Source organism: Solanum verrucosum, unplaced genomic scaffold (genome assembly GCF_900185275.1).
Source record: "Solanum verrucosum unplaced genomic scaffold, falcon-dt-bn FXZP01000150.1, whole genome shotgun sequence".
NCBI classification, from domain to species: Eukaryota; Viridiplantae; Streptophyta; class Magnoliopsida; order Solanales; family Solanaceae; genus Solanum; species Solanum verrucosum.
Genome location: NW_026020371.1, coordinates 1,153,983 through 1,176,543, shown reverse-complemented (window position 1 = coordinate 1,176,543; position 22,561 = coordinate 1,153,983). Strand labels below are relative to the sequence as shown.

At 34.9% G+C, this 22,561-nt stretch overlaps 1 protein-coding gene across 1 annotated transcript; it reads right to left on the bottom strand.

Moving 5' to 3' along the window:
• Nucleotides 1-9,671: 9,671 nt before the first annotated feature.
• On the bottom strand, nt 9,672-22,265 carry LOC125838394 (uncharacterized). The gene is made up of 9 exons (XM_049517459.1): nt 22,173-22,265; nt 21,799-21,846; nt 17,773-17,905; nt 17,598-17,674; nt 13,268-13,366; nt 13,122-13,192; nt 12,947-13,037; nt 12,759-12,872; nt 9,672-10,001 (listed from the first exon to the last, which is right to left on the bottom strand). Exons 1-8 carry the CDS (start codon nt 22,263-22,265, stop codon nt 12,762-12,764), a joined length of 723 nt encoding a protein of 240 aa, XP_049373416.1. The 3' UTR covers nt 9,672-10,001; nt 12,759-12,761.
• Between the last annotated feature and the right edge of the window lie 296 nt (nt 22,266-22,561).

Sequence of the window (22,561 nt, the reverse complement as noted above, 5' to 3'; positions counted from 1 at the left end):
CAATCCATTCTCATGATGAAGACAATGCTCAAGAACAAGGATTCAACATTAAGGCTTGTTAATGAGTTAATAAAGCTTGAAGTTTTTAATGATTTGCTAAGTTTGGCAGATTTGACAAAATAGTGTATCTACACAATAACACGGTTAGAAATCACTTATGTGAGTGTGAAGTGTAAGTCGCTTCAAAGAGGATGATTGTCGAAAGCCCATGAAATCAAGACGTGTTCATGGCTGAAATGAACACAATTGTAAGAACCATAAATGGTAAAAGGTTGATTGTGTGACATATGGTTGTCTAGGTATACACCAAAGCTTGACAGTTCAAAGATATCAAATCTACCGATTGACCAAGTATATCCGACATATGTTCACTACAGAAAGTTCAAAGGGAAACCTACTTATCCAAATGCAATTAATTCTTGCTTGTAAAATACACACACTTGTCCGTTGCTTTGTCTTGGAGTCATTCCCCATTCATGCGGGGGATTGTTGGGTTTTAAAAGGTGTGATGGAAAATGAATGGTTGTGACTTTTATGAAGAGTTGTGACTTTTATGAAGAGTTGCGACTTTTATGAAGAGTTGTGACTTTTATAAAAGGTTGTGACCTTTCTGAAAGATTGTGACTTTGCCAAGGGGTTGTGACCTTTCCAGTAAGGCACAATAAGAACCTTTTCACACTACCCTTTGTTTTCTATAAATTGAGGGATTTCCTCTCATTTTAAGAACCAGTTTTCTGGACTTCTCCTACTACTACTAAATCTAGTGTTCTAAGTGTACTTTACTGTCGTTGAGTGGTTCGTTGACATCGTGATTTTAGGTACCGATACATCGGTGAGTAAGATCGTTCTATCCTGGGAGGATATATTTCATTAACCTCGGGTACTTGAGGGGAATAATTTCCTTAAGGGGACACTGTACATTCAGTGGGCTCGATTTCCTTTCTTTGAGAAAAGTATTTTGTATATTGTTTCTAGTCTGTTTCTGATTCTATTTTCTCTCCTAGTTTTAATTTTCTAGTTTTGAAAATACTCTTTAAACTTTGTTGTTTCTTACCAAGTTCTTCTAAGTTTTGTTCCAAGTATCTTAGGAATACAAGATGTACAACAAAAGCTTTATAAAGTTCTAATCAACATTATTGATTAATCTAGCATGAAGTCTTCACATTATTATTAGTATAAACAAAATATTAAAACATACTACTAAAAAAACATATTGAAGATACCAACTCAGTAATCCAATAGTTTACAAGTCTTATCAATAATAATTAGCTGTTTGACATCTTAATTAGCGCATACTTAATCAATGACATAATCATGATTACAAATTATTAATTGTTAAAGTTAAGATAGGTGCGACTTTTGTGATATTAATTACTGAATAATTAAAAGTGTTTGATTTAGGGATTAGTGGGTGGCTTGTACTAGTAGTAGTTTGTAGAATAATGTTTTCAAAGACATTTTTGAAGTGGAGTCTAAAGATAGGATGTATCAAAAATATTTTTTGAGCAAATAAAAGATGTAAGTCTATAGAATATACGCAGTAGAATTTGGGGTGTTCTCAAACCTAAAAGTGTAAGTTTCAAACGTAAAAGTGTACGCTTTGAGCATTAAATATGACTTACATTGTTTTAAAAGTTTTTTGCTATAAATTATATATTTTTATTAGTAGTGTAATGACATTTAAAATTTATATTTTCCTAAAATATAACTTATTTGAAATCTGTTTTTCCATTTTTTTTCATCCTCACAAGTCACAAGTTTAGTGGATCCCCTTTTTTGCCACATCAACATTTTAGAGGGCAAACACTATCAAATAAGTAACTAAATTTAAGAATTAATTAAATTGTTGATAATTTTGATATACGACTAATAGTTCATGTCGAATTTAAAATAGCCTTGAAAATAATTCATATTTCACATTTGCAATTTCTTGCTATGTAATGTAATGATATTTCTTATATATACATTTATAAAAAGGCGAAGTTAGGATTTTAATTTTATAGATTCTAAATTGTACAATGAGATTCCAAATGATAATAGATGAATTTTAAATTTAAATATTTGTACATATTTAATGATTTTATTAATACAAATACATTGTTTAGATAAGATTTAATAAATTCCGCTGAATCTATATTTAATGATTTTATTAATCTACATGCAGAGACTACTAACTCTGCCCCTAGTAAAACTCATATATGAACTCATTATCATAAGTAAATAGACTTCAAACCTAGCAACAATATACTTATTGAATTACAATATATATTTATATGAATAGTTATAATAGTTAAATAGAGAAAATTGCCAGTTCATACAATTAAATACAAAAATATATATCAAGTTGTGTAAGCGTAGAATCTTTTAGAAGATACTATTCAACTGCTGTGCACAAGGAATCTGTATTTAATACCTACAATAATTATTCTGTGCAACTTGTTTTTTTTTTCTATAAAAAGAAATATATTATTTATTCCACTTGCTTGTAACATTAAAAAATTAAAAGAATTAATGAAAGCCAAATTATAATTGGGTATTTATCAAAATTCTACCAAATCTGGAGGGGACCATAACGCTATGACTTTTCTATGATGTTGCATGTTTTTCTTTTTTTCTTGTTTGTCTTTTCCTTGCTTACGTGACTGATGTTTATACTATTCTTTTTAATTAATAATTAATACAAAGTTTATGTTATTTTTTTCTAAATACCACATTAAAAAAAAAGTGAGGCGAAGAATAGTCCACGCTCTTCCTTACACTGTCAATTATGAACACAAAAAAGAAAAGTCCAATAATTTTAGAATTTTAAAAAAAAAAAAAAATTGAGGGTAGGCAAAGGAAAAGGAGACTAAATCGAATCCTTACGAATAAAATGAAAATTCAAAAAGCTAACCAACTCAACTATTAAAAAATGGGATAATTGTATAGAATGACAAATTAATAATTCAAATTAAATGCTATAACTATACTTTGATTTAATTGTGCCCTGTAGCAAACTGTTTGTCAGTCGCCTCTCTCCCTCAAACTCTCGCTCGCCACTCTCCCTCTCTCGCTTGCTCCCTCTGTCGCTCGTCTCTCTCGCTTTATACAATCAGAAATGTATAAATTGTGTTTCTGTTTGTATAAAGCGAGAAAAAATTGTATATACACATGCATATACATATATCTTCGTCCTATACACTTATAATTATACAATACAATATTCCCCTGCCCAGTTCTCTTTTGCCTTTCTCTCTTTCTCGCTTTATACAAACACATATTATACAAAATACAATGTATAATTTATGTTTATATAAAGCGAGAGAGAGAGAGAGAGAGAGAGCGATATTTGATATACAAACGTTTTATTTCGATTCAATTGTATACAAATACAAATTTTATACAGATATACAAACACATAAAATTGAATTGAGAAGTTGTCAACGATTTATACAAACGAGAGACTGCCAACATTTTATACAAATGGCCTGCCAGCGAAATTATACAAATCTGAAGAGGAGCCAGCGAATTATACAATTGCTTCTTTTGTATATATGTATAGCGAAATAGCCTAGCTTCTTTTGTATATATGTATAGCGAAATAGTCATAGCATATTTGCTATGGAGCGCAATTATGCAAACTATAGCTATAACATACAAATATGAATTTTATGTTTGCTATATGTGAAAGTTGCTCTTAAAAAATTTCATAGAGCATTATTTTCGATATTGTCATATGGGGACAAGAAAGTTACTTCCTCTGTCTCAGTTTATATAATTTATTTTCCTTTTTAGTTAGTCCAAAAAGAATGTCACACTTTTATATTAAATTTAACTTTAAAATACTTATTTATATTCATACAAACATCTATTACTTATATTAGACTGCAAGTTTCTAAAGTCTTTCTTTTTTTCTTTAACTCCATACCAAGCCAAACTAATTCATATAAAATGGGACGACGAAAATATTTATTTTACAGAAAACTTGACAGTCCAAGAAATGATGAAGGCAAAATAGCAATATTAAATTTGTCACGACTCAAATTAGGAGGGAGGGTGAGTAGCACACGATTCTGTTGGCAGCGCTGCCTTCAAATAGACCATATAATGTGCGATTTAAATTTAATCGAGGCTTCAATACGGATTGTGTCACTCCGAAGAAACTACTGTCGGTGGCCGAGCGAATCCTTTTCCCCATCGTCTGATAGATACAAACAAATAGCTTCTCATAAAATAATAACAATGAAAATGAACAAAGCCACCAATCAAATGTGTATTTATGTATCAGTATCACCTATTCAAATTTGGTCTATTGTTAATTTTGACACCTCAATTTGTTCAGTTATCAATTAGAAACATCAATTCAATACATGTGTATCTCGTGGACATCTGATTTCATCAATTGCATGCAAGTGACATATCAAATTGAAAAATTAGTGAATTAAATGTGTGTTTCTTTAAAGGGATAATACATAAATATGTCTTTTAACTTGACTTCAGTTGATATTTATGTCCTTTTTACTTTGAGTGTGCACAAATAGACACATTCATCCTACGTGGCATCCTATGTGGCATTTTGTGTCCTATGTGGTGTTTTATGTGTATTATGTCACGTAAGACGTGTGTGTCTACTTGTTCAGTTTTATATAAGTTTAAGTGTCTAGTTGTGCATACCCAAAGTTGAAAGACATAAATGACAACTGAAGCCAAGTTAAAAGACATATTTATATATAATGTCTTTATGAAAAAAAAAATTAATGTTTTCGATAGTTTCTCTACTTTCGATCTACTTCACATTAACAAGTGTGAAAGTCAATCCGATAAATAATATTTGTTTGAAAACACAAAAATTACTATATGATTATTGGCTCTAAGGGTGGATCCTTGATCCAAAGATACAAATTTTGAAGGCCTTGTAACTATCTCGGTATAAATGCACTATCCGCATGTAATCTTGTTAGTAAGTTACTTATACATGGTACATATTCAAAACTAAAAACACGATATGATTTATGTGGCAGAACGATGAAGTTTTTGAGTTTTAAATTTTTAATTGGTTGGCCAGGTCAAATTTTTTTAAATGAGTTTGTAGATTCAATTGAAAAAAAAAAAGTGTCATTGTGTCGGAAATCAAGGTGAGACATGAAAATTTAAAATCTGAGAGTAAGTATGAGTTTTTTGAATATAAGCGTATATATAATCCTAAAATTGAATAAAAAAAGATAAATATGTTAAAAAGTGTTGGTGTTATTGTGCATTTTAAGCGCATGATATAATTATGTAGGCATAAAGGGGAAAAAGTAGCATAATAATTCTTTGTAACTGATGCAATGACAATGATATGTTCTCTTCATTAATTAGCTCCTATAATTGTCCCACTAATTTTCAAATGATTATCCATATTCTTAATCCTACACTTACATAAAGAATGTTTTCTTCCTATTATTGGATAGTGAAAAAAGATGTGAAATATTATATTGTGATTATAATTTGAGGTTAGCTAGTGTATTGAAGAAAGAGTTGAGACAGAAAAACATTCTAAGTTTCCAACTAATTCACAATAAAAAAGAGAGTAATTTGATATTGAAGAAAGGTGTTCTTTTGATAGAGCTTTGGACTCTTCAACTAATATGGAATTGTTTGAGTTATACAACGTTGTTGTATCCTGGAGGAGATAAATCAAGAGTTATATTGTTGGGATCGGTATAGATTATACAGCGACGGACTACATACGCATCAGACTAAATATTTTTTTGTTCATTTTATTTTCAACTATAATTTATGGTATATTTACCAAATATATTTAAAAAAATATAGTAACAAGTAACAAATATAATTTATTTGTATAAGTATAAAAATAAATATGACCATTTTCCGTAAGTTATATAGTCTTACGACTCTAATGAACTTCGATGTGATGGTGGACTTGATAAATAGCTACTCAACTTGAAGTTTCACCACGGTAGCTTTCGAAAATAAGCAAATGGACATTACATAATTGCACATATTTGTTTTGTTTAATATAAATAAAAATAAATAATAGTAATAAATGGTAGCAACTAGAAATCTTTAATGAAAGAACATATCATGATAAGCTTTACTATTTTGAATGATAAAGTATATGATAGGTTCCAGCATGTTAAATATAGCCACACAACTTTGATTCTAGGAATAGAAAGTGATGATTGAGAACAATTTCAATGGGAGTTTGGAATGGCTAGGCAGGGAAGGGAAGGGCAGGGCAGGGAGAACTTATTCCATACTTTAAAGCTCGTCCAACCATGCTCTATTGCTTGTCCCAATCATCTTCTCTTTTCCTCTTACAGTCGTTTGGTAGGGTGTATAAGAATAGTGTCGAATATGGTATATTAGTTATGCTTGCATTAGTTGTGCTGAGATTATCTCTCATGCATTGTTTAATTTGGTGTATTAAAAATAACATGCATTACATAAGTTCTATATAAAAAATATTATACAAGTTGGGTCTCGAATCAAGAATTAGGATAGGATCCCAAGTTGGAACCCTGAGATAGAGTCGAGAGTCAATTCCTAGGTCTTATGTCAGGGTCGGAAGTTGAATCCTATGTCGGAGTCAGGCGTTGACTCCTGAGTCGAGAATGCGGTTGGAGTCAAAAGTCAAGTCCCGAATCAGGTCTCAAATTGATTTCCAATTCGCGATTGAGAGTTGGATCCTAGACTGATGTTGAGGTTGGGGTCGAGTCGAGACCCTGGGTTAGGATCAGGAATTTAGGTTTCACACGGTAGAGAGGATGAGAGAGTGATGGGTTAAGAGAGAGGGTGCGGGGCTGAGCAAAAGGTGATGGTGGGTCGTGTGATGGGCTAGTAGGTCGAGGGTTGGAAGTCAAGGGTTGATGGTCTTTGGTGTGTGGGTGGAATAGATTGTGATAGTGATGGTGAAATTGAAAGAGAGTTTTGGAAAGTGATTTTATTACTTCACAGGCTCAAACCGTCTCAGTATCGCTTCCATCATCTTGTCCACTATGGAGGTCACTCTCACTTAATTCTAAATATACTCATTTCTAATCTTATCTCTCCTAGTATAACCACACATCCTCAGTATCCTCATTTCCGCAACACACATCTTCTAGACATGAGAGTTTTTGACTGACCAACACTCATTATTAAATATGGATTGAATTACAATTTTTTATTTATTTAAAAAGGCACTCGTCAATTCGTTGGTGCTTGTAATGCAAGGGGCAACGTGCAATTAATTATTGAATCGAAGGTCCAAAACAAGCAAAAGACAGATGGCCCCTCAATGAACAAGTAGTCATTTGGAATCCAAAATTTAATTTTATAGTTTCATTTATTATAATTTTGTGGTTTAGAAAGTGATGATAGGGACATTAAGAGAGTCAGAGCTCTTAAAATAATAATTGCAAAAATCAAGAAAATTATGACATAAACAAGGCCTCTGTCTCTCTAAGTCACAACAACATTAATTGTATGAAGCAGATTCTGACAATTTTTTAAGTATAAAACTACAATGGAAGTCCAAAGAGCTGATGTTAGCTCTTAAAATATAATAATGTAATTTTAAAAAAAAATAGAGTAGTTGAACTAGCACTTTTGACTCAGCAGATGTTGTCTGTACATCAAAGGACATACATGAAATGGCAAATAAGAAAATATAAACAAGAGGCTAAACATTTTTTCACTTATCCGCACTCAGTATTTACGCGTTAAACAAAATAACTTAACCTTATAAGTTACAAGTTAAAGTAACAAATCGGATCAATTAATCATGGTTAAATGATCAAGGTTTAAACATATACGCCAGTACGCCACATGTATCTTACAATTAATTAATTTGATAGGAATATTGAGTGAGAAAAAAAGTTTATATTATTTTAATGCATAATTCTGTTGTTTTGAAAACATAAATTTCTATCCATTTCGTTGTTTTCAAAAAGAAGAAATGAAGCAGGGTAGTTATAAAATTTGTACAACTCAAATCTCCATGTAATATAAAATTTGAACAACAATTATCATATCAACTGCACAGATCACAAATAATGTCACTCATTATTATAAGTGCAATGAACCAGAAAGAAAATAAAGATTATCAAACAGCTCTGAGTACTATCATGTGCCTCAATGATTCTCATTAATTCAAATATAATGAGAATGTTGTCTCTAAGTCATGAATAAAGGTGACAAAATAGATAAAATTTATGGTTATTTACTTGATCCAATCTATTTTAAATAGGTTGATTATTCAATCATTTAAAAGTGGATCCAATATGGATCAATTCATATTATTCATCATAAAATATGGTAACTTATCAGTGTCCATCAATTGCACTCCCTTTTAAGTATGTAGGACATAAGACACTTAGGGTATATTTGATATGAAAGAAATATATTTTCGAAAAATTATTATTCAATTTTATCATGTTTGGTTGATTTTAATGTTTTGAAAAGTATTTTTCAAAATGGACTTATTTTCCTCTGAACTTTTTTTTAAAAAAAAAGACTTCTATAAACATGGAAATGTTCCTTCCTACCAAACACATAAAAAGGGAGAAAAAGATCTGGTAAAAGGAAGTACATATCTCCTTATATAATGGGAATAAATAGATAATATGATTATTTATATTATTCAGATTTACCCATTTTTATCTGTATCAAATATGAGTCAGATCAGATATTTTATCCATTTTCATTTGACTCATTTTCTATCAACTCCTATTCGAGTCGACCCTCTCATTTGCAAAGATTTTGGCTTAAACTTAATCATTTTGCTTTCAATAGAAGGTAAGCATCCTATGCTTTACAGGAGTCTTTCAGACCCTTCCTAGTTTCTATCTAGAAATTATTAGTCAAACTAAAAATACAGAGAACTTGTTATTTTTACTTTGTATAATGAGATAAAATTAAATGAAGAAACATGGTCTCGTATAACCGAACTCTAACTTGTTTGGGACTGAGGTAACACCATAGTTGTAATAATTATGTACTGATTTGGTACAACACTGCCTTTTTTTGGCGGGTGAGTGTGAGGGGGGGCGTGGAGGGGGTCAAAGTACAACACTGATTGCAATCAATGAGGTTTGTGCACAAAAGCTTATTGGAAGTAATGGACTACAACCTAGCACACTAGCCTCCTCCTTAATCGTATTTTTTCCAGGTCCTCTCGAACCAACATCTTCCAACCTGATGCTCTTGATTTTCTATTAGAAAAAGAGAAAAGGATCAGCTAATCTAAAGTAATATTTACAGCCACACTACAGAAAGAACATACCCTACCTTCTCAAGTGTGGCTTTGCAAACAACATTCTTGCAATCAACACTTTAGATCAATTGCTCATTTTAGGACTCCATTAAGTAAGAGGAATCTTGAACTAAGAAACAGACCCTAGAAGCTAAAATAATAGGGTAATCATGAGCAATTGCAATAATCGGGTTCATTGATACTCCTAGTATAATAGATGCTATCACACATACAATCATACTCAATTCAATGAAATTATTTTATCTTGAAGGGGATCTTCTATATAATTTTGCACATGATAATTGGTTTTTAAACAAGCATATCATAAAGTTTTTAACAATAGGCACTTGACATTATCAATTATGAGATAAGTGTTTCTACGCTAACGGAGAGACAAACACAAAAACAACCAAATTATCTCATCAGATTGAGACGCAGCATCAAAGCTGGCATATAGAAGCATCCCTCTTGAGGAACACACATCACGAGAAGATCACATGGAATATTGATAAATTGACTGAAAGAAGACGCGGCTTAAAGAAAAAATTTACAGAAGATCTAAGAAGCCAAAGTAATATTTACAACAAGCTTTGCAGTTAGCAAGCCAGAAGCAAGGATGCAACATTGAAGCTACAACCGAAGAACCTCTATTATACTCAAATTCAAGGAGGCCACCATATTCAAAGTAAGATGCTTAGTTAATCCAACCGAGTTTACTGATACCATTGGAATTCCAGTAACAGTCTGTTGATCCACATTTTAGTCTATCAGTAACAGGAATGTCCTAGGAAAAAAAAATGACGAGTCCATAAGGAAAGCACAGAAATGAACACAATATATATCACTAGCAAAAGAGATGAAAGACCTATTGATTAAAGAAATGGCAACCAAATTAGTAAGCAGAGAAGTGCAAGTGAAATACGTATTGATGTATGCTAACTCACAGTGTGCTATAGTACCAGGTTGAAGGTATACTGGAATGCAGTAAAAGAAATTAAGAAGAACAGTAAAGGCAAGGAGTTTTCACATTTTCCCCCTTTTTGATGATGAAAAACAAACAGCTCCTGCATGTAATTATTCATTCATGTCGTTATCATTCCCCCTATCTCCGTTCCCTTGTTGCCATATGTAGTATTTCAGTGTTTTGATGATTCTCACAAAGGCTGGGACCTAGTCCAAGGTAGAATTGCCTTTGTCCAAGTATGAATGGTGAACAACTGTAAAGCTGTCTTGTCAGTGGTTGGTGAAAAGGACGGTGTACTCCTCCAATGAGAATGAACGAGGTTGTTTGTTCAACGGATAATACATCCTTGGTTGATTGATACATTCAACACAACAATTATTATTCATTCAAAAAGTGTGATATTGTCTCGGAAGAACTCAAGCTTTAACAAGCACACCGCAAGGGACCTGATCGAGCTATCAAGGATTTCCAATTGTTTTCACTAATATCAAGCAATAAGTGAATACAGGCTTCAAATACACCACACGAGATTAAACTCTTAATCTCACTACAAGTAATAACTCTTACTTAAACGAGCCAAAGCAATGCCTCCATTGCCCACTATATTACCTAACTCTATTTAATATAGACTTCACTTACAAGACACACAATCAACTCAAACTGTGTTCCTATATTTGGTAGCTCTATCAGGTCCCTTGTTGTGTGCGTGTTAAAACTTGAGTTCTTCCGAGACAAAATATCACACTTTTTGAATGAATAATATTTGTTGTGTTGAATATATCAATCAACCAAGGATGTATTATCCGTTGAACAAACAACCTCATCCATTCTCATTGGAGGAGTACATTGTCCTTCTCACCAACCACTGACAAGACAGCTTTACAGTTGTTCACCATTCATACTTGGACGAAGGCTATTCTACCTTGGACCAGGTCCCAGCCTTTGTGAGAATATCAAAACACCGAAATACAAGAATTTGTGAAACACTTTCACATTGAGTACAAGAATCACTCTAAGTGGTAAAAGGAAAGAACAACCCAAGAAGCCAATCCTCTGGCTTTGTGAACTTATATTCACTTTTTCTCCTTTTAAAAACAAAAGTGCACCGGGAGAAACAGCTCACAAGATGGACTAGAGTAAAACTTAACCAATCAGGTAAGTTCATTAAATTGCACACTGGACATTAATTCTTTTGATAGACACACACAATGAAAAATCAATATGCCATGAGACAATGGTAAGACATCTCTTTCATAGATGTATACCATTCAAAAAGAACTCAAGTCTTGTGTAGGTGCATGAGAAAGTGTTGCATTGAAAGTATCATGAAGATGGTTCACCTAAAAGGTACATTCTTTAGCCTGATAATGTAGCCTATACAGAGACAATCTTCTTGAATTTCTACTTTTACAACTAAGGCTAGACATAAATTTAGAACCTGAAATACATAACATAAGAGGATTTCAGGAAATTATCACAGTATCAGGAATAGACACAAAGAATAGTTTGAAGTTTTAAATGCTTTAAATCCATAGGTGCACAAGATATAAGTTAGGATTCCGAGAGCTTGTATGCAGGAGAAGGAGTTGAGCTAGGAAATTTTGTATGCAATAGACTCATTTAAGTTGATATGCTACATCTGCATAAAATGAAAGCATCCTCATACATATAAACTTACTCGCACTTTTCCTTGACATATCTGGGATTTTGTAACTTGGAATTTTGCAGCACTATTTAACTATATAATTATACTGTCTCTTTTTTTAATCTTTACTTTAAGATTTTTTTTAATTGGATGATGGTGTTAAAAAATTTCAGTAGATAGGACAAATCCAGGAGCAATCAACTTGCTTTTGCTGCATTGCATTCCATTTAATAAAATTATTGAGTCCTTTTATTTTGCTGAACATATCTTAGTTTTCTCATTAATTAGTTTAAAATTTCAGAAAATTTATTTGTTTTTACCATTGTAGCTCGATGAATTGGGACCCCAAATTTAAAGGTCTAACAGCGCTGCTTTATACTTTATAGGCACAATAAGTTTAAGAAAGAAGTTTTAGAGTTTTTTATTCTCAATATCTTGTACATTCTGTATTTGAGGCGACAGGATGTGATCTCTATAAACTTAATGTTGACATTATCAAATAAGATCTTTTTTGTCCTGTACTTGGTCATTTATGTCGTTATTTTAGGAAGTTTATAGGCTAGTTGTACCAGATAAAACTAGTCATCCCTCACAGAAGTAGCGTTTCAGTCTCTCCTAAGAGATTAAGGAGCCTTTTGAAAACCATAGTTTATGTTGGGCATCATACCTGAGGTTCATCTTTAAGGAGTAAATATGTTTCCCAGAAAGATTAGTACACTTTTAGCCTGAATCCGGGTAAATGTTCTACTACAGACTACACAGAAAAAATCAAAGCTTAATAAATGGCTAAGTTCCCAATATTGCCATTGAAGATATCATGAGCATCTGTGGAATCGTAAGGAAACAAAAGAAAATCTAGATAAGTGATTAATTATAGTTGTCTAACAGCAGAGAGATTCTATCAGAAGTAGAATTATTTCAACTACTTCAGCTTCTCACTTATTTTCCGACTTAAGTTGTCCCCCAAGTAATATAAGCCCCACCGTTGCAAAAGCAGCTAAAACGGTTGATGAATAGGACATCACAAGCAGAGATGCTCGCAGAGACTGCAAATAAAAACTATTTTCATAAATACCAACACATATAAATATCAACTGAACGAGCAGTTTTCTAGTGTTACCTTAGCAAGCAATAAAGCATTGTCATTTGCATACTGTAATGAGCTCTCTGGTATGCTCTGTATGCCTTGACTCAATTCCCAAGAAAGAAAACTGTATTCCCAAAAGCAGACACAGAATTTTTTTTAAACCTTGAATGAAAGATATAGAGGCTCGCAGCTCAAAAGAACCAATTACCTAAAGATGACTGCGATGGCAGCTCCAGTGTAGGCTTTTCCAGAGGTCAATTCAACCTGAAGATCCCCAAACTGAAGCGAAATAGTTTTAGGATAAAATGCATTGACCACATCTTGGAAAAAAATAATCCATATACCATTTAATACCTTGAACATCCTGGTTTGCTGCTTAAATTCTTCACCCTCAACTCCTGATACTGGACTTGCAGACAACAACTTTCCAGTCTTGATCATAACTTTAGCAATCTATAGTGATCAAGTACAAAAGTTTTAAGAGCAAAGAAATAATTTAATGACATCAAGTAGGGTGCATTTGAAGAAGAAATTATGCCTGACAACAGTTCTCAGTTATTTCACCAAGATGCCTTGAATCAAAGAGGTTAATGTGGGTAAAACCTTAGGAATGAGCCGTGTGTACACCTTCAGTCTTCATTCTTGTCCCACAAATCTTTTTAACCGTTAAAAACTACAGATCAAGAATTAAAATTGAATTCAAAGAAGACCAATTGCAATTCATTTTAGCATCATTCATCCAAAACTTCAGAGCCAATATACCCAAACCTACTAACCTATTCAACAAGGGATGCATATCACATTAAGTCACCTTCTTAGTATAATTGTCAAACCTAGCAGTCCTAGATGACAAGATGGGTGGAAATGAGCCTACTAGCTCAGAATCTTACAGCTACTGAGTACTTCTACTCCCCCTATGCCTAATGATACGATCCTGGATAGTCCGGACAAAGCGGAGCACATTGTGGATGATCTTGAATTGTCTAGCGTACCATTGACTCGCTCCAAGTCCAAGAACGTCCAAGGAGTGCATACTAGGGAGGTTCATGATCTTCAAGAATTTCAAGATACAACATTGGAATTCAGCTTTTGCACATGAGCTGCTGAAAGGCTCTTTCTCTCTTTCGCACATTCCTTCTAATTCTTCCTGTGTTATTTCCAGAGTCTATGCCACTAACTCTAGAGTTGAAAGGCAATATTTATGGTTGGAACTCGCTGCTGCTCGGGGGATGTCGGAAGGGCCTTGGACTATTTGTTGTGACTCTAATGTCACTAGATTCATTTCTGAGAGGCCTTCAAGCTATACCTCATCTAGTATGACGTAGTTCTCAGAATTTATAGAGTTGGAACTCATCGATCTCCCCTTATTGGTGGTTTATGTTAGAATAGGAATGGGAATAGAAATAGTAAATAGTCCTACTTGGTAAAGGATTATGATATAGTGTCTATAAATCGGGTTCTCTGTGTAATAATGAAAATGCACAATCAATTACATTTTTTCTTCAGATTTCTCACATGGTAGCAGAGCAATTGTGAGGGAAAAAAATCAGCGTCACTGTAAAGTTTTAGTTTTTTTCTGGTGACTGTTTTATGTTCCCTTTTGTTTTATAAGTGTTATGCGAAAACCAATACCGCCACGAGGTGCGAAACACACAGGCGAGCAAACCCCAGTGAGCTCTAGCACCGGCGCGTGCGACTATTTCCGTCCAGATTTTGGCAATTTGTTTTTCCCGGTTTGGTCGCCTCTACATTCAGAGGCTGACCATATAGTAATTTGTTGATTCCGACCAGTTTCCGGCAACCAGATCGTATTTCCGGCGACTGGACCTTTATCTTTTTCCAGATTTCAGCACCCTTTTTCGTGAGAACTTCTGATTCACAAGATGTCTTTAGGGGTTGACACTTTAGGCATAAAAAATATGGTAATTGGAAGTTAAGAGCACTATGATCACTTCAGAACCATTAATGAGAAGTTCAAATTATCTAGCTTGGGCTTCTTCGGTTGAGTTGTGGTGCAAAGGTCAAGGTGTTCAAGATCACTTAACGAACAAAGCTAGTGTGGTAGATGAAAAAGCAAAGTCTAGTGCGGAAGATGAAATAGCCAAAGCTCAATGGGAGAAGGTTGATGCTGATTGGGCAGGATCACCCACCCTTTGACAGACGTTCTACATCCGGATATTGTGTTTTCGTAAAAGGTAATTTGGTGCCGTGGAAAGGTAAGTAACAAAGTGTGGTTGCTCGATCTAGTACAGAAGCAAAATATCGAGCAAAGGTTGTAGCAACTTGTGAGCTAGTTTGTATCAAACAGTTGCTAAGAGAACTAAAGTTTGGAGAAACTGGTCATATGGAACTAGTGTGTAATAATCAAGCGACCCTTCATATCACATCAAATCCAGTGTTTCATGAGAGCTCTAAGTACATTGAGATTGATTGTCACTTTGTCAAAAAAAAGATACTCTCGGGAGATATTGTTACCAAATTTGTGAAGTCAAGTGATCAACTTGTAGATATCTTCACCAAAGTCCCTCACCGGTCCTCGTATTAATTACATTTGTAACAAGCTAGGTACATATAATTTGTATGCACCAACTTGAGGGGGAGTGTTAGAATAGGAATAGAAATAGTATATAGTCTCCTACTTGGTAAAGGATTATGAATAGTGTCTATAAATAGGGTTCTCTGTGTAATAATGAAAATACACAATCAATAATATTTTTTCTTCAGATTTCTCACAGTTTATATACTTGGTCCCGTAGCACATATTCAATGGAGACATCTAGAATTGACAGTTTTTCGTCATCCATGGAATTGGATGATTGCTTTGGCTTCATCAAGCAATCCTTACTCCCAAAAGTTATTTCTGACCACTCTCCCCTTCTACTCCAATGCAATCAAGTGGGGTTACAGGAACAACACTTGTTTTAAATTTGAACACATGTGGATGTAGTCAGAGGGTTTTGTAGAACTTATTGGTTCATGGTGGGTTTCTTTTGATGTGCAAAGCAGTCAAGATTTTATCTTCGCATCAACATTGAAACTTTAGAAGGGCAAGCTAAAAAAAATGGAATAAGCATCCCTTTAGCACCTTCACACCCGTAATCCGACACTCCCTGGAATTTTGGTTTTAGACAAACTGGCTGCGAATAGAGTCCTATCTGATGATGAATTATTATAGAAGGTTGGATTACAATTGGATCTGGAAGATATTGTTAAACAAGAGGAGATATCTTGGAGACAAAAATCTATGGATTTATGGCTACAACAGGGAGATAACAATACTAGTTTTTCCATAAATTGGCAATGCCCACCGAAGATTCAAACTTGTACAATTTGGTTATCAATGGAGAACTGTCACTGAGTAGGGGACAATTATCAATGAAATACTTCCAAATTATTTCACCCTTTATGGGCATTCAAGAGTGTGGCCTAGTGGTCCATGAAGTGGTTGAGAACCCTAAGGTCTCAGCTTCAAAACTCAGCGGAGATCAAAAACACTAGGTGATTCTTCCCATTTGTCCTAACCTTGGTGGACGGAGTCACCTACTACCTGTTATTGGTGGGAGGTGGGAGGTGGCAGGTATCCCGTGGAAGTAGTCGAGGTGCGAAAGCTGGCCTGGACACCACGATCATCAAGAAAATAAATAATTATTCCACCCTTTATGGTGAACAAGGGGGACTGAGGCCTTCTTGGTCGCATGCTAATATTCATTTATTCCCGATGAGAACAATGTTTCCCTCTAATGTCCCTTTTCAAAGGAGGAAGTGTGACCAAAGATTCTATGGGAACAAAGCTCCTGAAGTGGGTGGATTCACTATAGGATTCTTTGAAAAATGTTGGAATATCATTTGTTTCGATCTTCTCGATGCTTTTGTCAGAAGATTAAATGCCACCTCCATAGGGCTTATCCCATAATGAGTTTAGGCCCATCAGTCTTGTGGGTAGCTTTTACAAGTCAAAAGTTTGAGCGGGGAGATTAAAAAAGGTCATTGGAAACTTGTCTCCATCATCAATCAGCCTTCATTAAAGGTAGACAAACCATTGATGCCTCAATCATTGCTAATGAATGTTTGGACTCCACGATAAAGCAAGACAGGCCCGGGTTTATTTTTATTTTTGAAATGGTAACAAGCTTGTACTGATTCACAAAAGGGCTCCTAAGCCATAATTACTGGGGGAATAAAGCATATAGACTAGTAAGTTAGAAAAAATTCTCTACTAGTCTATAGTGATTCTAAATCATGTAATAGAGACTCTGTGTCTTCAATGTACTCTTGTCTACGCCAAAAATTAAAACTGTCTACTAGCCTATCAAGGTTTCCTCTCAAACGATTTACTTTTCATGCCCTCTCTATAACTCATCTCCAAAATAACACCTGGATAATCAATTTTTGAAGATAGTAAGTTAAATCACTAAAAAAATTCATTGCTGATGTGCAGAGATCAACCTCTTCATCATTGACTCAGAGCCGCAAACGTCCATGAAAAAAGGACAAAAAAGAAAGAAAAAAAAGGGACAATATGTAGAGAGACCGACCCTGTTTCCTTTGCAGCAGACAAGCAACAACATGAAAAGAAGAGGCAAAAATCCATTTATCACGTAAATATGGCATTTACTCCTGTATTCGAAAGATTTAGGGAATTCTTTTAACACATGAGAAGATGCATGGGAATTCAATAAAGTACCTTCTGTACTTCACCTTCGCCATATTGTCCCATGGACTGGAACCTTTTTCCAGCTGATAACAAGCGCCTTCCAAATGCTAACTAGTAATAAGAATGAAATTCAGGTGGAAAAAGGAACTCAATTTGCTTGTGTAAGGCAAGAAGTAAAGCATCATAGTTGTAGGCTTATTCTTGCCTGATTTTTGAGAGCCTGTCAATGAGCCAATCAGTAAAGGCAGCTTGTCCACTAAAGTTATGGATGTTGATGTATCAGCCATTTCCCAGGCTCGGCTTATATTTAACAATGTCTCTCCAACCTCCTCGCCACACTGCAAATGCAAGATTAAAACGACAATCTATAATGTTCTTTTATCAGTGAGTTTTGCATTCTTTCATCCTCTATTGTTATAAGGGTGGCATGATAGCTTCAAAATTCAAATTTACATAAAGGGAAAAGAAACAGTTAATGTGAACTGATCTTAGGAGTATTTATACGCCTAAATTGTTGATATTTGCCCATAGTGTGATTGAATGAAAGGATAATCTTGAGTCTATTAGCTTGATTTTGTTAAACTTGCGATGATAATGCACTAAAACATATGATTAGATGTTTCAGGAACTCTTACAGGAATTGGAGTTGATACGAAGAAAGGAGCAAAGAAACGCGAAAAATGGACTAAGGAAGAAATCACCAGTGGCTAGCGCCTGGTAGGCGCGGCACGCCACTGGTGGAAGATTACCAGGCATACTAGTGGGCGCGACGCGCCAAGGTCCTCACTGCACATGCCAGGCGGTGCGCCTGGCGCGGCACGCCAAAGGAGGAACCGCAGAAGCAACTTCCAGGCGCGATAGGAGGCATGAAGCCCCACGAAAGTTCCGATTTTTTCAGCAAAAATAGATTAAAATAGGACTCCTAGTTGAAGTAGAATTCGACTCTGTTTTTTCCCAACTCTTATAAATAGACCCCTAGGGCTATATTGTAGGGAGTTCGACATTAATTTGGTGTGCAAGAGCAAATTTCATCGTTTGTAATAGGTTTCACTTTTCTAACTCTTTTTATTTCTGGAAATCGCATGAACAATTGTATTTTGTGGTTTTCGAATATTATGAGTGGCTAAACGCCCTAGTTCTGGAGCTGTAGCTACGGATTGAATGTTGATTATTTAAGGTTCTTAAATTAATTCTTGGTTCTCATTATAAGTTAATTCTATATTCTTGTTTTAGTATTTTATGCTTGCGCACCATAAGATGAATCTATTGTCTATTCTTAAAATCAAGAGAGGAGAGGGTATATAGACCAGAGAATATAAAAGGCTTGATCATCCATTGTGAGTTGATGTGTGTTCAGGAGTAACTCCCGGACGAACAACTTGCTTGGTTACGAAACAAGATGAAATATAAATGCTCGCTAGTTAGGCCTGCTATCCCCGCTCAACGATGTAGTTAGACAGCTAACTGGGGTAGGCGACTAGAGGTCGAGAGACCTGACTCATACAATTAACCCTGTAAACCAGTAACTTGATAACCAAAATTAGTTCATTGCCTAAGATAAGATACATGAAATCCATTGCATGCTGCAGCCCTGGAATTGTCTTTTACTTGCTTGAAACATCATCCTAAAGTCGTTCACAATTAGTTACTTTTATTTATTGCTTAATTCGTAGTAGTAGTTAATAATCATCCAACTCTTTTAAACGGTTACTTTTGTTTGATTGTGGAATTAAGTTGTTAAATATAAGTTGATCACAAGTCCCTTGGGAACGAAAACTCGTTTCTAAAAGAAACTATATTACTTGAGCGACCACGTACACTTGCGTGTATATTGGGGAGCAACAAGAACCATAGCTGAACTAGAGTAAAGATGAACCATCAACTTGTTTAAAACTGTTCTACAGAAAAAATCTTGTTCGATGACTAACGAAACTTTTGAAAACATTTTTATTCTTGTACGGAATATCTGAATGCAGACATTTTGAGAAAAACTTGGAGGTAGTTTCCTTTATTCCTCAGCAGCAAATATAGCATATTGCATCTTTTATCATCTTCACTGTTAGTTACATTGCAAGAAACATTGTTTCTGTTTTTATATTCTGTCAATTAATCCAACCTCAGAATATCCAGTCATCAGTGTTTTCATTTTTATGTTTATTTAACATTCCACAAAGATTCTCTTCATAATTTTTTTGCTGTACAAATTTGGCAGAAAATGAGGAAGAATTCTTAGAAAGATGTCGGGGCAGGTGATGATGGAAACCCTTATCAAGATTCATTTCCTTTTGTCATCTCAGACAGGAGGTTTTGTAGTCATAATCAGCACAACCAATTCTTTAGCATAAAGTATCCAACTGAACAAGAAGCTTGAGTACACAACTAGCTGCTATCAGATCATGTAATATACTGGTTCCAAAATGCGTAGATGACAAACACAGAACTTCTATCCCTTGGATGATTTAAGTTCAAAGCGCAGATAATAACATCCTAAACAGTGGGAGAGTTGGTGCCAAGTTATGCTCTCTCCCTTGCAATTTAAGTGTCTTACTTTCCTTCTTGGTTTGTCTGAAAAAGAATGCCTCTTCTTAATTATTTTTTTTTGGTAAGTAAATATTTTATTTACCAAAGTGATCGTTACAAAGCATTAAGAAAAAACAACAGACTTGGACCATTTAGACCCAAGACTTGCTAAAACATCACATTCAACCTATCTATTCTCTACAACTTTACTAGGGATAGACAATTAGTTCTCGAAGTCTACTATCTACTCTACCTTGGTGGGATCCTCTACCATGTATATCTCGTATACTATGCCTAATCATGAACTCCTCATTCCTCTGTTTGTTCTGAAACACTCTGCAATTACGTTCCATCCACAAGTGATAAATGGTTCCAGCCAAAGTCATCTTGTATATTTGTGCTTTAATGTTCCTACCTTTCATGTATTTTATTGCCCATTGTATTTCTTCATGCCACTTCATCCCTCTTCTTTGTACTCCTAGCCATGCTAGCAGTTTGTTCCATACTCTCGCAGTGAATGAGCAGGTAAAGAAAAGGTGGTCTATATCTTCATCCTACAGTTGACACAAGGGACATGTCAAGACATTTGTTATCCCCCATTTTGCCATCCTGTCCTTTGTTGAGAGCCTCCTGTTAAGTGCAATGTATAGTATAAAGAGCCATTTAGGTGCACCACAGTTTGCCCATATCAGTTTCCTCCACTCCACTTTCACCATGTCTCCTCTCATCTTTTCATAAACCTTCTTGATAGAGTATTGTTCCATTTGCATCAGGCTATGTTCACTGTATCCAGCATCTTGCAGATGTTTATGTGCTTTGAGGATTCTCTGTACTAGCCAGGATGCTTGTTTAGCCTGGATGCCCCATGATCCCCTTTGTCCATAATAGCTATGTATCCATTCAACCCATAAAATATCCTTCTTTTTACATAGATTCACATAAGTTTTCCAATGGCTGCCTTATTGCAGGTGAACACATCAAGAAAGTTCAGTCCCCACTAGCCTTGGGCCAGCATAGCTTCTCCCAGGCAATAAGTGCTTTTTTGATGCCTCCACATTCTCTGTCCACAAAAACTTCCTGCATATACTCTCAATAGCATGTAGAATCTTCTTAGGAAGGGCAGAAATTTGTGCCCGGAAGGTTTGAATTGAAAACAAGACATTCTTCACCAACCGAGCTCTTCCAGCATAGGAGAAGAACTTTGTGGTCCAGCTAGTAACTCTACTCAGCATTTTATCAATCAGAGGCTTACACTGGACTATAGACATTCTTTTAGTACTCAAGGGTACCCCCCAAGTATCTGAATAGTAGTTCTCCTTTCACAAACTGTAATTCCTGTAATATTTGATCTTGAACAGGCTGCTTTACCCCCCCAAAGTAGACACTGCTTTTGTCCACATTTGCCACCAGCCCTGATGCCTCTTCTTAAATTTGATAACTCTCTAATTCCAACATTCTATATGGCGTGTTTAAGACGATTAGATTCAAAGGTCATTTGGTAGATTACACACATTCAAAAGTCTTTCCTTATTTTCTTAAAGTCTATGTCTAGTCAAACTAAGACACTTATATTGAAACATAGAGAGTAAACGAGTAGCTCTTTATAGTACAACTAACCAAATCAAATTGCTGATCCAAGATTTATCAATTTCATGGTTTGTAATGCATTGTAAAGAAGTTGCAAACAAAAAAATTAGTATGGGTCACTAACCTCATCTTTAACTGGCCCATTTGAAAGATCAAATGCTGCATCATTCAGCTACACCATGTTTAAAATTTATGCATCAGAACTAAACCAAAGTGATAAAGAACCCCACACCCTTCAACAATGAATGCAAATGAAACCCAAACATCCAGACCTCTTAATGAACCATCCTAAGAATTCAAAAGTCACACAAAATCCCTGGGCTATTAGGAAAACAATGATACCGCAACGACAGCCTCATTTCCAGAAACAAGGGAAAAGAAAACTAACCAATCCTCATGGGTCACTAACCAGCATGCATAAATATAATGAACCATCATGAAACACTTTTTATAACCATTTCCATACTATTTTGCAGAATAGTTCCAAGAAGAACTTACATCTAAGCGAAGATCACGAGGAAGCTGCGAAAAAAAGTCTGCAGGTAAAACAAAACTCTCCTGGAATAATAATAATACTCCAAAAATTAGCATAACACTGACGGTTCAAGGGAAAGCCAGTTACCAAATAGTAAATAAAGTGGATTTTGAATCTTACAGCGACTTGTTGCAGAAGAGTTTGAGGGTCTGGTTCAAGAGATTTGGGGGAATCAGATTCTGTAACAGCAAACGGTACTGTTGTAGGAGAATCGAATTTGAGGAAATTCTTGCGAAAAGATGGAAGGATGGAGATATGATGTGGGTATTTTCCGAAACCAAGAGTAGGAGTAGGAGAGAGAGAGTAGATAGTGTGTTGATGTAGTGAGAGAGAGGAAGCCATTGAAGCACAA